This window comes from Castor canadensis, chromosome 2 (assembly GCF_047511655.1).
Source record: "Castor canadensis chromosome 2, mCasCan1.hap1v2, whole genome shotgun sequence".
NCBI classification, from domain to species: Eukaryota; Metazoa; Chordata; class Mammalia; order Rodentia; family Castoridae; genus Castor; species Castor canadensis.
The window spans coordinates 174,947,629-174,965,633 of NC_133387.1; the positions used below are offsets into that span (position 1 = coordinate 174,947,629).

An 18,005-nucleotide genomic window follows, 5' to 3' on the forward strand; every position below is an offset into this window, starting at 1 on the left:
CCCAGCTTACCCTCTCTACCCAAGTAATTCTTAGTCTGAGTCCCTACCAATTTACTGGTTCCACACTGATTCTCAGGGTAGTCACTAGCTAAGGTTAATGAAGTAAGTGAGTCAAGAGTTGCAGGAGCCACTACTGGGGCATCAGCTTACTACATGGGGGAAACATTTCTTGTCTTAAACTTTATTTTTTGCAGGGTACAAATGTGTGTGCCTGTGGGGTCTCTCAAGAGGGCTATCCTCTTCACTTTTGCTTACAACCTCAATGAGAGGATTCTCCTCCCTCTCGCTTACCATTTAGCACACTACATTAGGATCTTTTGTTCTTTTATAGATTTAAAGTATAATATTTTGGGATATCCCCTGGTCTCTAACTATCAGTTCTTGTATCTTCTGCCTTTCTAAACCATCCACCTCTCCCCTGTACTTATGACCATGATGTATTTCTGATCGAAGGAGACACAAGATTTTATCTCTAATGTGACATCTTGTTGCTTATTGTTTTAATCTACTTATAAGGATATTTTCACAAATTGATAAAGTCTAATGTCTAAGATTTAAAGGGTAAAAACAGTAATAGGATAAATTATAACTACTTGAAACATGATGCCTATCAGTAATGATCAAACCTCAAAACTAGAATTGTGATAAAATGTAAGACACAATTTTATAATAGCTACAAACATTCATTAACATTAAACATATCTGAGAAGACAATGAATATAGCATGTGTGATGAAGCAAAAGTCAACCAGATCAGAACTTGAAGTGGTGAGAAATGAATGAGAATGAAGAACTGTGTGTCAGTGAAAGGTGTATAACATTTGGAAAGACAGATTGGAATCCAGAAGCCATTTCTGGATGGGGAAGATTCAGGAATGAACACAAGGGTATAGAATTGCAGATATAAGGAATGCTACACCCAGAATAATATGCACATTTAATAGGCCTTAATAGTTATTTTAATAATATTTTATTTATGTACTGCATATTTTATTTTAATCACATTACACATATATTATTATTTGGATAAAAATCCAAATGTTAAACTCTTGATATAACAACAAGCAGTCATCTATAATTTAATAAATATTTAGAATGTGTGGAAGAAACTCTCAATTATTCTTAGTATTCATTCTCCCTTTTTTCTCAATAAAACATGTCACAAGTCTTAGTTTGCATGCTTGCATCTAGATCACCACAGCATTTCTCAATTCTTCTTGTAGCCTGCCTTGTCTCTGATACTAAGTCCATCCCAAAATAGATATACATGGAGGTAAGGTCTATCACTTCTAGAGATGTTCTTCAAGTTATGGAAACATTCACTTCTTCCATTATTTCTAACTAATGACCATGTTGTGAAGGTGACAGATAAATCTGGACCCATTATTTGACACTAAAGATGAAAGCTTTTGGCAACACAGTAGTGCAATAATTTAAAAGAAATCTGCATATGTGATGAGCTACTGTACCACCCCTGAATATTTTCACTGAAGGCCACATAGTGTGTGTGTGTGTGTGTGTGTGTGTGTGTGTGTGTGTGTGTGTGTGTGTGTGATGCACAGGCAATGCTACTCATAACAAATAAAAAAAGTAAAAAATGATTCTAACTAAAGTCCTTTCCTGTGACATCCTGATGGTTGCTGAAAATAAAAATTGTAAGTGAGAAACTATTTTCTTTTGGAAATCAATACAAGTTTGTGTCACAGAAATGAAAGACAAACTCTGCATGAGAACATTAACTAAGTTTGTCATAGTGCCTTGTGAAGTGATAGAATGCAGTTATTCTATTGTGTTCTTTTCAATTATTAAAACAGTCAATAACATATATTGTTCTGAAATGATATTTAACAAATCTTTTATATGTTTTCTTATTTTCTCCTCTGTAATAGCTTTTCTTAAAGATGTTTCATGTCACTTGCTTGTGCTAGAGCTCCCTCTCAATTTTGGAATCTGTCTAACATCTATGCTATTATTTTAATAACATATTTTCCACCACTTCTCTGAATCACTAAGGACAATTCAAATATTTTTTATTCTTATAATCATGTTTTAACTTTTTAATGCATAAGTAAATGCTTGGAATAGTAAAAAATTCATTGCTATTTCTATTTAGCACTCAGCAATATGAAAAAAGTGGATGGCATTTCTTTATTGTCTAGGGTAATAAAATAGAAACTAACATACACAAGCCTTTGGAAACAGATATAAACAATACAGATGAAAGCCATCTTCACATGTATGTTATACATTAGAGCACCCACACATATGTGTATATATATATATATATATATATACAGATGTAGATATAGATACAGATATACATATAGATAGATATATATGTGTATTTATAGATAATTTTTGGTAGGTTAATGAAATTGGAGTATAGATATTAGAACTGGTTAATACACAGGAATCCAAGTCTCTTTTAGTTTTCAAAAAGTTTCAAGCCTCTTCTATGTCATTCTAAGTTCTGGTGTTGTAAGATAAAGGTGACATTGATAAAGATATTTTGTCACACATTTGAAAGCAAATTTATGGCAGAGAAAGTACAGTTTTATACCTGTTTAATGAGACAGATGGTTGTATGAATGGAACACACCAGGTTTAAATTCACATACTGAGTTAAAGAAGCCTAAGTAGTCCTTGGAGAGGGAAGGGAAGAGCAAGTTTGGGGATGTACAAACTTGTCTCCTAATGTATCATTTTGTAACACTTTGAAGTTTAGAGGGATCATAAAAAATATAACTATGACTTATCATCTAGAAGTGGCTTTAAATTAAAGAAAATATCTAACCTCCAGGAGTCTGAGAAACTATTCTAAGGAGATGTGACAAAAATCATTCTGATGTATAGCCACAAGGAGATGAAATCATGGGAGCTGAGCAACCTGTGGATAAAACCAAGAGTTGCTGAGACTTACTAATGGGGACAATAACTATCCAAGAGAACTAACTCCAGTTTTTCTGGTTGCTGTTTTCAAGAACAAAAACAGGAGCTTAGTTGGGTGAGGAGGAAATAAGGAAATTTATTGGTTGGAAGTCTCCTGCCCTGACTCATCAAAAAATCATTTTTTTCCAGAATGGATAGACAGTTTGGAGGGTAGGAAACACACTTGCCATTACTCAGAAAACAGTTTTATAATTTTAACTTTTCCATAAGAATAAATGACCCATATGAATGAAGTAGTTTTAAAAATTGCCTCTTCTGAATCTGAGATTCTATTATGAGAACTGAGTGTGTGTGTGGGGATATTCTTTTTGGTATAGAGAAACGAAGTATGGAATAGTTGGCAAAATAGAGGTTTGAGCACACTCCCAAACCTAGAACAGGAAAATTGCATAAGTATATGTCAATATATGCATAATGAGTGTTTTCTGGGAAGAGGCATCGATATCTTCTATAATAGTGTTATCTCCTTATAAGTAGGAACTACCTTGTCACCCAACATATATCACCATATTCTCTAATATGGTTCTAAACACTTGAAGTGTTAGGGAAAGATCTGCAGTATTTTATTTTGTATTAAAATCATTTATTTTGAGACAACACTGTTAGAAAAATTTGGTGATATACTTAGTTAAAAATGCAAGGTACACAAAATATTGTAAATAACAATGGATAATAAACAAATGCACTAGTTCTTTGAAGTAAATAAATCTTGCCTAAAAAGAACTATGCTCAATATAAAGTATAATCAATTTTATGAAGGATTTTTAGAATTTTAGGAAATCCTTGGAGGTGACCCAACTTACTCTGAATGGCTAAAGTCTGGATTATCCAATAGAAATGCTGTCTCCTGTGTGTTGACCCCATGAACCCAGTCCTTCCCTCAGCACCTTTCTTTGAAATATTTAATATTAGTAGTAATCTTATGACTGGGAGAAATGCATTGCTGTTTTACTATCAAATCTCCAGAAATTATAAAATTTTTCTACTCTTTTTCATACAGAGTTTATATTTTTTTCAAGGAAACTATTTGGGGTGCCTTTGAAACACTTATTCCTCAGACTGTATATCAGAGGGTAAGCCTTTGCAAAATAATTGTGCAGAAACTATTTTGCCCTTATTTCTAATTTTGTTGTAGAGAGAGTATAAGCAATAATAGGAAGGAACAAGGGTTTTTGCTGGTTGAGATAAGGATAGCTATATAGGGCATTGACTCACATTGATTTCCTGTGCGTGGGTGTTACCTTCTAGGTTAATTCTTTTTGATCTAACCTTTTCTCTAGTACTTGTTCCCCTTTTCCTATTGGCCTCAGTTGCTTTAAGGTATCTGCTTTAGTTTCTCTGCGTTAAGGGCAACAAATGCTAGCTAGTTTTTTAGGTGTCTTACCTATCCTCAATAGTTTCTGCTGGGTATTGAGGGGGGGAGAGGGAAGGGGCGGAGTGGGTGGTAAGGGAGGGGGTGGGGGCAGTGGGGAGAAATGAACCAATCCTTGTATGCACATATGAATAATAAAAGAAAAATGAAAGAAAAAAAAATAATTGTGCAAAACACAAGGAAACTTTTCATTGGTCCATGGAGCTGATAGATGATGTGGCAGGTACATGAATGCTAGAGATCTAAAGACAGAAACTGATTAGATGTTGAAGCTGCAGGTGCTGAAGAATTTGGACCTGGCCCCAGTGGAATAAATATGGAGGATACTGACAATGATGAATTAAGAGCTAATGATGGTCAGATTTGGGGCCATAGTATTAAAAGAGTAGAAGAAAAGAATGACTACTTCATTGGTCAAATTATAACTGACAATTTTAAGAGTATAAAAATATAATAGAAGTTATTTTTTCTAAAATTTCATCCTTACAGAAAACTACACTTAGCATGAAGACTTATGAGCAGTGGCATCAACCAATCCCATGCCACAAACCCATCCAGGAAAACACTTGATATTATATGGTAACATTGTAAAACAAGAGTTTACAGATGATAACATAGTGGTCATAGGCTACTGTAGTAAATGTATGATATTCTGATGTAAGAAAAACATGAAAAACTACATTCAGCATAGGATATGATATTCTTTTCCTTCAGAAAGCTAACCAGAATTTTTGAAGGGGTAATGACAGTAGAAAGGCAGAGATCAATGGGAGAGACGTTAGGAAATAGTATAAAGGGGTGTGCATGTGAAAACAGCTCAAGCAGGGTGATTATACCCAGGATCCACACAACTGTCAGCACACTGATTACTACAAAGAGGACAAAGAGTGTCAGCTGGTGTCTGGTTTCTCTGATGACCCAGTGAGGATCAGCTTGGTAACTGTCCAAATAACTGCCATTTTTCTTTGGAGAATTCTAGGTAGAAGGAGAAGAAAAAAATGTAGACTAAAATATATTGTTCCACCACACATTGGAGTGTAATACAGAATTCAAGTGTTTTAGCTAGGTACTCCAGTTCTCTGAAACTTCTCATGCAAGTTAGCAGTCAAAACATAAGGGTCCCAAATATATGGGATATGTGAATAAATATCAAATAGAACTATCCCTATTTGTGTTCTGTGCTATAAGAGTGGTTATTACACCCAAACCTTGAACAATCAAAAAACAGGTTTTATAATATTGATGGAGTGTACAAAGATTTTCTTGCATTATTTCTAATCCTCTCAACTCCTCTGTAGAGAAAGTTTATTTTTAAATAAGAGCAACGTCTACAAAAGAACTGAATAATCCATGGAGTTAAAGACACCCAAGACCTTTCACAATTAATTGTACTGTTTGTGAATTTGTATAAATAACAAAGATACTCCTACAACATTTATATTCTTCTAGAAAAATGTTAAATTAATATTTGCATAATGAAAGAGGAAACATGAAGTATGGTTTTGAAAAAAGAGCACAAAAAGTCCCAATCAAAAAAAAGAACTGACTTTCCTCATAAGTTAATGCACAAAACAAGATGTATGGTTCCTGCACTTTTATTCAACATTATACTAGAGATTCTAGTTAGGACAATCATGCAAGAAGATTAGATTAAAAACTTTCAAATTAGAAAACAGGCATTATTCTATGTCTACTTGCAAATTATTTACTTTATTGCATAGAAAATTATAAGAAATCCATTGAAATGAGCTATTGGAGCTAATTAAAAAGTTCAGGGCTGAGGATGTAGCTCAGTGGGAGAGCACTGCTCAGCATGAGGAAGGCTCTGGGTCTCATCCACAGCAGGGAAAAAGAAACAAGTGTTCATCATGGCAGTTCAATACAGCATCTATAAGGAAATCAAATAATATGAAATTATTTGCAATATCATTAAACATAATAAAACAACTAGGAAAGATCTGAAAAGAAATGTGCAACTTTACACTTGAAATTGCAAATCATTGTTGAAAGGAACAAAAGGCATACACAAAAGGACAGACAGCCTATGTTCATGAATCAAGACTAGATATTGCAAAAATAGCAGTACTTCCCAAACTTATCTAGAAATTCAAGCTCCCTATTATCCTTCCATTATTGCAGATGTTAACATCCAGATCTGATCATGAAATCCTTGTGAAAATGAACACCCACAATAATTAAAAGAAACTTAAAGAGAATAAAGTTGGAGTCTGCATTTTCCCATCTGAAAACTTGTTATGTTGCAGTAGTCAAGATAAAGAAATGTTGGTGGTAGTGGTGGAGAGTATGATAGAATTACATTGTATGCATTTGTGAAAATGTCTTAATTAAGTGATTAAAATTATTTAAGAGTTGGAGTAGAGGGAAGGGGATATTTAAAAAAGAGCAATAGGAGTTACTAGTCATAAAAGGTTGCCAACAAAGGACTCTAGAAACTCAAGATGGACCAAATGTTGTGTTATCCTTCGTGCTCTACACCCCTCTCTCCTTGAATCTCTCTCCACTTGACATCTATTTACACCATCAGTAGATGCCTTATTTCCTACAATTCAACTTGTCTCAAATCAGGTAATTTTATGTTTGATATTTTATATCAAATCCAATATTTAAATTGCTCATTGTGGATCTGTCATGGACACAGTGTCATGATTTCATCCAGCAGGGAAGGCAGATTTTCTAGTATGAGTGTAGAATCAAAGATGTCATACTCACTCAGTTGTCTATCCTTCTACATGAGGGAGTTTTATCAATTCATTTTCTTTAGTTTACTAATAAATATTTACTTCTTTTCAAATCTCATCTAAAACTAAAGCCATCATGGAAACATTCTCCAACTCATTGTAACTGACTGGAACTTCATACTGTATACCCAGAAACTAATTTCTAAACAGTGTGTAGTTACACTGTTAGCCACTACATAAGTGACAGACCAGAGATTTTCTGTATCTTCAGGAATTAGCAATGTGGTTGGCACATTGTCAGAGGTTTAAAAATATTTTGTGAATAATTGAATACATGAAGGTATTAATGAATATTTCCCTGACTTTACACAGTGATTACTTACAAACATCATAATCTCAAATCAGAACACAGTTACTTTTTCTTCTTTCTGAAAATTTCATTGCCAAATTTTTCTTGCCTCTTGCAAATTGCACTAACAATGGTATTGGGAGTCACTGGTACCCAACATTCTGCAATCATCAATGCTGAGAAGCCAGCACCTAGTCCTCAATCTCAGGACACCTTGAAACTCCTCTGCAGTATGGTCAGCATCTTCTACTTTAATTTTCAGTTTGTGTTTTCCCAACTTCTGGGTAGCAAACACCTCATTTGCACAATCACCTGAGCAGTTCTGATTACCGTGCTCTGAAGGTTTGTCCTGGGTTAACACATGACAAGTACCAAATAATATATATGTGTCTGTAATCAAGCTTTAAAGTTCTGATTAGGTTGCCTACATAAGAGAAAGAAGGCAAAAGATGGATTCCAAACAAAAAAATGAAAATATTGGAAAGGTTAAGATTAAGCAAAAACGAGATTGGAGGTATCATATAGTTGTGACTTATGGTATTTTTCAATTGGGTCAAAAAAAGGAAGTTGGTAATCACTGTTCACAGGTGATATTTATGTTATGGTTGAGATAAATTAAAAATTTATAGCAGAATAGTGATAAGGAGAGGAAGTTGGTATTGGTCTATGTCCCCATATCATTCTTCTTATTTCTTCCAATCTGCCTCTCAACTTCATTGTAAGATAAAAGCCCCCATGCAAAGTGACATCAAAAGGTTAAATGTAAGAACATTATTATGGCTTTAGAAAAATGTTCTTATTTTTAAATCAGGTACACTGATGTTCACAATGAACATTTTTCACCCCTACATCTTTAATTGTTTAAAACAAAGGTTGCAAGATCATATTTTATAAAAATACTTTCTCACATGAAAATTATATGAAATCTGAAAAACATTCACATGAAAGTCCTATTGATAAAAATTTTTAAAGTCATGTTGAGAGAAAATAATATCAACTCATACCCACCAAATTACAAAAAAACTACATGTGCACTAAAATTAAAAGAACCATTCCGACAATATAATGGTCAATGGCTCAAGCTTAATAAATCATCTTCTTCTCATTTCTGTTCACAGTAGTGTTCTTTCTGGTGCTTTCTTCATCAGCACTCACCCACATAAATAAGAATAATGTTTTCATCTTTTAAAAGAGCAACAACACCATGACTTGTGCTGATGGAGCACAGTATTAAATAAGATCATCTATTTAGATTTCTAGTCTCAATGTTTGATATTTCGTAAGATCTCAGTAATATGTGTTACCACTATCACCATCATAAATGAATTATTATTAAATAATAAAATCAGGGTTCCTTTTAATCTCAAAATGTTTCGATTTTATTTTTTGTATTTCTCCAGAGGAGGTTATTGGCATAATAAAAAAGTGTAAAACACAGAGTACATATATCCTTGAACTGTCAAGCCGATGATGGCTGCAGGTACATGAATGCTGAAGAGTCAGAAAGTATCCCAACCACCAACAGATGAGAGCAGCATTACAGAAGTCTTTAGACTTTCTGTCAGTTGATTAAATATAGAGGATACTGACAATAATGTAGATGTAAGAACTAAGGATGCTTCAGTTCGGGACAAAGATGGTAAATGTGCCAAAATATAGAATCAGCAAGTCATTGACATAGACTTAAATCTCTCATGATCAAGAGAGATTTAAGAAGGAAGGAAGATCCCAGAAATAGTGGTTGCCTACATCCTTTTGCAGAAAGAAAGACTAATCATGCAGCATCTATGAGCTGATGCAGAAACTACATCTATTCAGATTTATAATATACACCCTTAAAATCAGGAAAGGACATCATGAAGGAAAAAGCTAGAGGTAACAACATGGTGATTGTGGTTTTGCACCATTTTCCCTTGATTATCAAGGTTTAAAATATTTTGGTTTTTTCATCATCTCAGGTGAAATAAAAGTGGGAAGAGCATGGATGTTATCTAGAAGTCATCAACACAGCCATGTTGGGAATGATTCACATGTAGAAGAGAATTTTTTTAAAGCTTACACCACAATTGCTTCCATAGACCAACTATCATTTTGAAATTGTCCTAAAACCAAATTCTCTTGGCTCAGTTACGTTCAAGACCTTCATCAGCACTCACCCACATAAATAAGAATAATGTTTTCATCTTTTAAAAGAGCAACAACACCATGACTTGTGCTGATGGAGCACAGTATTAAATAAGATCATCTATTTAGATTTCTAGTCTCAATGTTTGGTATTTCATAAAATCTCAGTAATATGTGTTACCACTATCACCATCATAAATGAATTATTATTAAATAATAAAATCAGGGTTCCTTTTAACCTCAAAATGTTTTGATTTTATTTTTTGTATTTCTCCAGAGGAGGTTATTGGCATAATAAGAAAGTATACTGAAGAGAAATTTCTGAGATTTCTTACATAGGAAAGAATTATGGATATTCCAAAACTTTCAAAAATAAACCTAACAAATTACAGGTCTAGGAAAATCAAAGGTCTGTTTCTATATGACAAAACAACTTTGATTCTGTTCATGAATGTGATCCACTGTTCAGAATTTTCTTTAGGGCAGATTTGACATCCTTATTCCTCAGAGTGTAGATCAGGGGATTCAGCATGGGTACAACAGTGGTATAAAACACAGAAGACACTTTTCCTTGGTTCATGGAACTGACTGAGGATGGCTGTAGGTACATGAATGCAGCAGAACCAAAGAAGACAGAAACAGCAGAGATGTGGGAGCTGCAGGTGCTGAAGGCTTTGGACCTGCCCTCAGTGGAGCAGATACGTAGGATGCTGGCAATGATGAAGATGTAGGAGGTAATGATGGCTAAGGTTGGAGTTAGGATATTAAAGGCACTTAACAACAGAATCAATAATTCATTGATATAGGTACTAGAGCAGGATCATTCCAAGAGTGGAAAGAGATCACAGAAATAATGGTTAATCACATTGGTCTTACATAAAAAGAGTCTCAACATAAAGCCTGTATGAATTGCTGCCCCAATGATACCCAAAACATAAACTCCCAATGTGAGCCAGAAGCAGAGGTGAGAAGACATGATGACATTGTAAAGTAAGGGGTTACCAATGGCGACATAGCGGTCATATGCCATTACAGCCAACATGTGACACTCTGCAATAGCGAAAAGTGAAAAGAAGTAGAGCTGAGTCAAGCATTCAGGGTAGGATATGATATTTTTCTCCATCATAAAGTTCACCAGCATTTTAGGGTTAATGACAGTGGAATGGCAGAGGTCAATGAAGGACAGATTGCTGAGGAAATAATACATGGGGGTGTGCAGGGGAGAACTGAGTCCAGTCAGTGTGACCATGGCCAGGTTCCCCACTACTGTGACTACATAGATTCCCAGGAAGAGGAGGAAGAGAGGCAGCTGGAGTTCTGGTTTCTCTGAGAGCCCAGCCAGAATGAATTCAGTCACAGTAGAGTGATTTCCAGGCTCCATTACCTGTCAGAATTTTTTCAAAAAGTAGAAAATGAGCAGATTTGTTAGCTTTGCTTTTGTGCACATCTGTGTGTTCCTGTGTGTGTGTCACAAGGAGATAGCCTGAGGAGATCATTACTTTGTCCATCTTCATAGTAGATACTTAATGCAAGAAAAGCTTGAGTTTCTGTGTTTAGTCTGGGAAAATCACTTTGCTGGACTAGATAAGGAAATACAGGCATTAATGACCTTAAAATTTAAGTAGTTCATAGTCTTTTCAAAGAAAGTACCAATTTTGAATTTTTACCTAAATTAGCAGGAAAGTTATTTTTGAGGACTCTGTTCTTTCTCTTTCATATTGCATAGACAATATCAATGTTACACATTTCCAGTGGCATAATAATTCAATTTTCATTTGATTCAGAGTAAAGATTAACAAATGCTTTCTATGATTTATTCAGATGTCAATAATCTGCAAAAGTAATAGTTTTCTTAGTCTTAGCTACTTTCATTACTAGAATTTCAACTTAAATACCCGAAGGACTGGGCAACTATGGGCACAGCAGCTTTCCATCTGAGACTGCTGGTGTGTATGACCAAAATTCTTATACGCAGTCCAGCTACCACAAAAGGAAGAACATAAGTGCTTGGCCGGTAGCATCCTTATACCTCACCAGTCTTTTCAAGATTGAGGGCCTGTCTTTCCCTCTCCTAATTTGAATAATCCTTGCGAGAAACACGATGGTGTTCATTTAAGTCACAGATTCCACCACTCTGGCCAGAGAAGTAGTGTACTATTACTTATCTACATTAATTGGATTTCATGGTCAAATTGGTAGAACTCAGAAAACTACTCACATTCCAAAAACTAAGAAGTGTTTTGGAAGACAAATATTGCATATCTTTTACATGGAAAAGGTGAATCTAACTAAGATATACTGTAAGCACTTTTGTAAATGTCACAAGGTACCTCAGTACAACAAAAATAGGCTAATAAAAATAGAATAAAATTTTAAAAATATATCTTCTTCAGTATTCACTTTTTATGATCATGTATTTTGTTTCCCATAGAATTTAAAAATGGTTGGCATATGGATGCATAGAAAATGCAATAAAAAATTTAGTCCAAATCCATACTAGTCAAAGGTGAGATGTGGTTTTTCTAAAAGACTTATATATCTTTAGTTTATATTTGCAAAGGAATCAAGTATATTTTAGAAAACAGAAATGCATGGTCTTAATACTCAAGCAACAGTTGGATTACTGTTTTCAAATTAGAGTACATGTTTTATTTGGATTGTAGAAAAATTGAGTAATTTCAGAAAAAAATGTTCGAGAAATATTGTCATTTGAAGAATGCTGGAACAATTGGGAAAATTATGTAACACAGTGAAAAATACACGTAGCACATGATGTTTATATCTGACTGTTTTGCTGTAATGCTGAATTCACTGTATAGGTGAACTCACTGTATAGGTCTCCAAAGGAGGAAATTAAACTAATTGCTCAAAATAATTAGGAAAAATGTGTGGTTTCAAAATCAAGACAAACTCTCCAACAATCAGATAACGTTTCATTACATCCAGAAATGTGAGTGTACAGCCTGTATGATCTGTACAGAAAGTGTTCAAGGACTCAGAACTGGATTGATACGAGTGCCAAATCATCTTCCAACACTTCATGAATTTATAGTTCCCCTTCCCACACCTTATTATCACATATTAATTGTACATGTAGGGGTTCGTTGTGGTGTTTCTAGACATGCACATAATATACTTTGATCATTTTCATCCCCTCTATTACTCCTTCTTATGCCCAATCCACCCTTTTAAAATTTATTTTTCTTGACTTTTTTTTATTATTTCATAATACAAATGAGTCCTCATATTAGACAGTACAAATACAAATCTCACCTCAACTGCCTATTTGCTATGTGATATTGGGAAAATTTCTTCCACTCTCCAAGCTTCTGGAAAATAGATATGTGAAAATTTAGTCTCATACAAATATTAAATTAAAAGATTTACAGTTGCAAAATTTAAATATGAATTTAATACATATCAATGATACTTTTTATTGTAATATCCTGAGTTTCTCTTTGAAATATCTCTTATTTATACTCATTTGCATTCCCATAATGATGGTTGGGGTTTTGTTTGTTTGTTTCTTTTCTCCTCAGCACAGTGTTGATTCCTCCCACAAAGCAGTTATAATAATATAAAGATTCACAATTTTATTAGGTATTAACTTCTTATGTAGTCAATATTTTCCATTTTTTCAGATAAAGTTTAAAGTAATATCTATGTTGCACAAAGATAAGTTATCATTTGATAACAAAAAGAAAAGTTTTCTATTTTATGATCCAACAACTATCTCATGACATGAGTATTACAGAAAAGGACATGTGCTAAGCCCTCAGTTCTAAGTCATAAGTTTCCTTTAGATTATCTCTTCTTTTAGCAACTTTATTTGATGCAATTCTATGTAACAGTTAAGATCTTTTAATTAAGATCTTTAATAATAATATTCCCAGTGAATAAAACCATTTTCTATGTGCCCGCAAATGTTTCTTATGCTTACAAGTAGTAGATTTTTAATTCTGAATTTGTTATTATGAGACATTAACCAACTTTTCTTCTACACTGAATTGTAAATTCAACATAAAACTGCATATTGCCTTGCTTATATCAAGTATCAGTAGTAGTATGCTAATCAAATTGTTGAAAGAAGTTTAGGGTTAATACAGATTTAAAGCAAGTGAACAAAGTCTTCATGTTGCCTTAGTTGAAACAGAGAAACAAGTAGGAGTGTTTTGTGACATTGCTCATCAGGGCACAAGGAGATGATAAGAGAGACTTTGATCAGCACAGAGTGAGGCTCTTTGAATGAGGACAGGTAAAGATATAAATAGTCATGTGCATCTGTTTGCATGGCGGGAGAGACTACAGAAGGGATTTCTAATACTTTGAAAGTCAAGTCTATGATTCAGACATACCCCTCCTTCTTCTCAGAGAGTTCAGTTTGGGATATTTTTCTCCTTTTTTGCTCTGGAGGCAAAAAATTACTTTGAGGATGGGAGAAAATGACTCCACAAGTTATCCTTTCAGTCACTAATCAATATCTTTGATGAAGCTGATGCTCAAACCCATTTGTTCCTCTGCAAACGTTGGTTGATATTATGATTGTATGTGCAGGATAAGTAATAAGATTCAGGTTAGAAACAAACAATGATAATGACCTCCCACTAGAATCTTTTCCTCAGAGAACTGGAACTTCCCATTTCCCCAGTGGTTCTTGAATATTTAATAATGCCTCATATGTGTCACTCATTCTTCTGATTAGATTATGAATTAAAAACAGGAATATCAGAGACAATGTTTGGGCTCTAGGAAGTTTAATGACAGCACATTTAAAAATTCTATATTTCGGGAAGTTTTTAAGACTTATACTTAAGGAATTGTCCAAGATGATTCCTCATAAGGGAAATTTAAAAAGTAGAGAAATGTAAGATTTGAAAGTTTGTATTTTTCAGTAACATATACAAACTCTATTCAGATATTATAATGTATTCAGTAAAGTGGAATTTTTGGAATATTTTAATTTGAGTAAAATCAAATTTTATTCAGCTTCTAAGTTAAATTATTTTGGATATTTTCAAAGACCTGCAATAATTTCCTAAGCAAGCAGGAGAGATGAAGACTTTTACTTCTAAATATAAAAATGAAATGTTGAGAAACAGTTAAAACATGTGCCATGTAAATTATTTACATATTAAAATTCTATTTTATACTATGTCATTATTCTGTCATATAATTCATTAAATGTCACATAGGGGTATTTAAAGTTTTCTCCAAAATTGTTAGAGATAATGCAGTTTACTACAGGGAAATGGGTTATGGGGTATCCCAAAGAGGTACTGTCTCCATGTGTCTGGCTCTGTGAATCAAGCTGTACTCCTTGATGGCTCACTGCCAAATACTCAAGCACTATCAAAAATTTTATGATTTAACTTATGTATGTTCATTAGTGTCTCTGGCCTATTTCCATACCAAACCTCCAGAAATGATAAATTTATGCTAAAGAAAAATACTCTTTCACAGGAAACTTCCTTCAAGGAAATTGTTAAAGGCAACTTTGACATCCTTATTCCTTAGACTGTAGATAAAGGAGTTCAACATAGGCACAATAATGGTGTAAAACACAGAGAACACTTTCCCTTGGTCCCTGGAGCTGACTGAGGATGGCTGCAGGTACATGAATGCTGGAGAACCAAAGAAGAAAGCAGAAGCAGAGATGTGGTAGCTGCAAGTAGTGAAGGCTTTGGACCTGCCCTCAGTGGAGCAAATGTAGAGGATGCTGGAATGATGAAGATGTAAGAGCCAAGGATGGTCAGGGCTGAGACAATAATGTTAAATGCACTGAAGCACAGACCTACTACCTCATTGATCAAAGTAGTAGAGCAGGAAAACTCCAGTAATGGAAAAAGATCACAGTAGTAATGGTTTATTATATCAGCATACCAGAAAACCAGTCTTACCATGCAAACTGTGTTGGCTGTGGCACCAATCAAGCCTATGCCATGCATACCAACTACCATCCAGGAACAGACTTGATAAGACATGGTAACATTGTAAAGTAAAGGGTTAAAGATGACAACATAGCAATCATAGGCCATTGCAGCCAACATGTGATATTCTGCAATAGTAAAAACAGAGAAGTACAGCTGAGTAATGCATTCAGGGAAGAAAATGATGCTCTTCTCTGTCACAAAGTTTACCAACATTTTGGGGGTTATGACTGTGGACTGACACAAGTCAGTAAAGGATAGACAAGTGAGGAAGTAGTACATGGGAGTGTCCAGGTGAGAATTGAATCTAATCAAGATGACCATTCCTAGGTTCCCCACTCCTGTGACCACATAGATTCCTAAGAAGAGTAAGAAGAGGGGCAACCAGAGCTCCGATTTCTTTGTTAATCCAGCAGGAGTAAACTCAGTCACTGTGGAATGATTTCCTTCTGTCATTTCCACTGAGAATCTTATGTAGGAGGAGAAGAAAATGCTTCATATATGTTTGTATTATTCTTTCATTCACTGAATTCTAAACCAAAATTTAAGTTTCTTCAGCAATGTATCCTCAGCTCTCTGCATTCTCTTCATGTATTTTAGTAATAAAATACCTTGGAATTACAGAAATGTGGAACATATGAAGAAATGTCACATAATACTCCTATTTGTGTCCTATGCTATAAGAGTGGCTATTTATTTTATTCAATCTCTTATATCCAAAAACTTTTGCATAAGTTGATTGAGTGTTGGAAAAACTCCCTGTGCCTTATTTTTGATACTCTTCTGTGTAGTGACATTGTGAGTTTTTGGTGTTCCACAAAAGACTCACAGACAATACTGAACTTAGTGGTGAAGGACTGAAATACCTTCCATGTAAGATAGTGAACAATACGAGATATCGACTTCCTGACCTTTAATTCAACATTATACTGGAATTCCTACCTTAGACAATAGAGTAGAAAAATGGAATTTAAAAGAATTTAGATTGAAAACAAGAAGAAAAACTATTACTGTTTATAAATAATATAATCGTGTATATAGAAAATCCTAAGGAATCTGTATAAAGTATTACAAGAGCTAACTAAAAGTTAACCAATATGGTAAAAAGCAAGGTATACATAAAAACTGAATTGTATTTCCATATTATTGTGATCAATAATAAAAAATCCAAGACATGAAAAAAATAATAAATTGCTTAAGAATTAAGCACAATATGACAGTGCACATAAAATCACAAAACTTTGTTGAATATAATCAGAGACTTACATAAAAGGAAAATCACTCCCTGCTCAGGAATAAAAAGATTCAATATTTTTTAAATGTCAAAATTTTGAAATGGGTCTAGAAACTCTGTGTGCTCCCATCAAAATTCCAGATTGGGTTGGATGAGGTGCCTTACACCTATAAATCCATCTACTTTGTAGGTGGAGATCAGGAGGTTTATGGTTTGAGGCCAGCTGGGAAAAAGTGAGACTCAATATCAAGCAACAAGTCAGGTGTCATGGTACCTCTCTGCAGCCTAGCTATGTGGGAGGTATAGGGAGAAAAATAGTAGCCTGAGGCCAGTCTAGATAAAAAAGCATGTGATTGTTTCTGAAAAAGTAACCTATAGCAAAAAGGTCTAGAGGTATAGATCATGCTTGCTTAGCAAGGGCAAGGCACTGAGTTCAAACCCTGATGCCACCAAAAAAGTGAAAAATCTAAGACTTGTTACTTGCAGATATTGACATGCTGATCATAGAATCCTTATAACAATGCAAGGAATGCAGAGTAAAATTGAAGCTAATTGGATAGATGAGAGTGAAGTTGGAAGATGCACATTTTTCCTTTTGAAATTTACTTCAACTTTACCATAATCAAGATGAGGTGGCATTGTCATAAGCATAGACATTCCGACAGGGAGATAGAATTAACAAACCTGAATAAACTTACATGAATGATGAATTTAATTTTATAAGTGTTTTATGAAAATTGAGCAGGGAAATAGTTTTCAGTAAGAGTGCTGAAACAAATAGCTACACGTAAAATAATTAATTTGGATACTCTTTCCCACACCATCCACAAAAATGAACAAATAATGGGTCATAGAACTGAATAAAGCAGCTTATACTGTACCAGTATTAGAAAAAAAGACTAAATTTTGTGTGTTTGTATTTGATGATTGTTTCTTAGATACATTGCCAAAACAAGAAGCTATCATAGACAAAAATAATAAATTGGACATCAGGAAAATCTTAAAAATCACATGAAGAGCACACCCAAAATCTGAAAAGAAAACATATGTCATCAGGTTGCCCATGGCTCATGTGGTTTGAAGCCAACCCTAGGCAAATAATTCACGAGACCCTATCTCAAAAAAAAAATACCATTACAGAAAAGGGCTGGTGGAGTGGCTCAAGGTATAGGCCCTGAGTTCAACCCTTGTATTGCATATATATATATATCATGGGAAAATAATATTTCCAAATGCTTTATATTTGGAAGAAGTAAAAAGTGTATAAAGAATTCTTAGAACTTAACAAATATAAGATCCAGTAGCCTAGTTAAGAAATCAAAGCAACTGAATAAACATTCTTTTATTAAAAT

General features: G+C 34.2%; 1 protein-coding gene and 1 pseudogene across 1 annotated transcript; both read right to left on the bottom strand.

Moving 5' to 3' along the window:
• Positions 1-9,937: 9,937 nt before the first annotated feature.
• Positions 9,938-10,873, bottom strand: LOC109675162 (olfactory receptor 8G3-like). The gene is given in 1 exon segment (XM_020151944.1): positions 9,938-10,873. A coding segment is annotated over 1 exon segment (936 nt).
• A 4,073-nt stretch (positions 10,874-14,946) lies between these two features.
• LOC109675163 (olfactory receptor 8G50-like) lies at positions 14,947-15,875 on the bottom strand (annotated as a pseudogene).
• Positions 15,876-18,005: the final 2,130 nt, after the last annotated feature.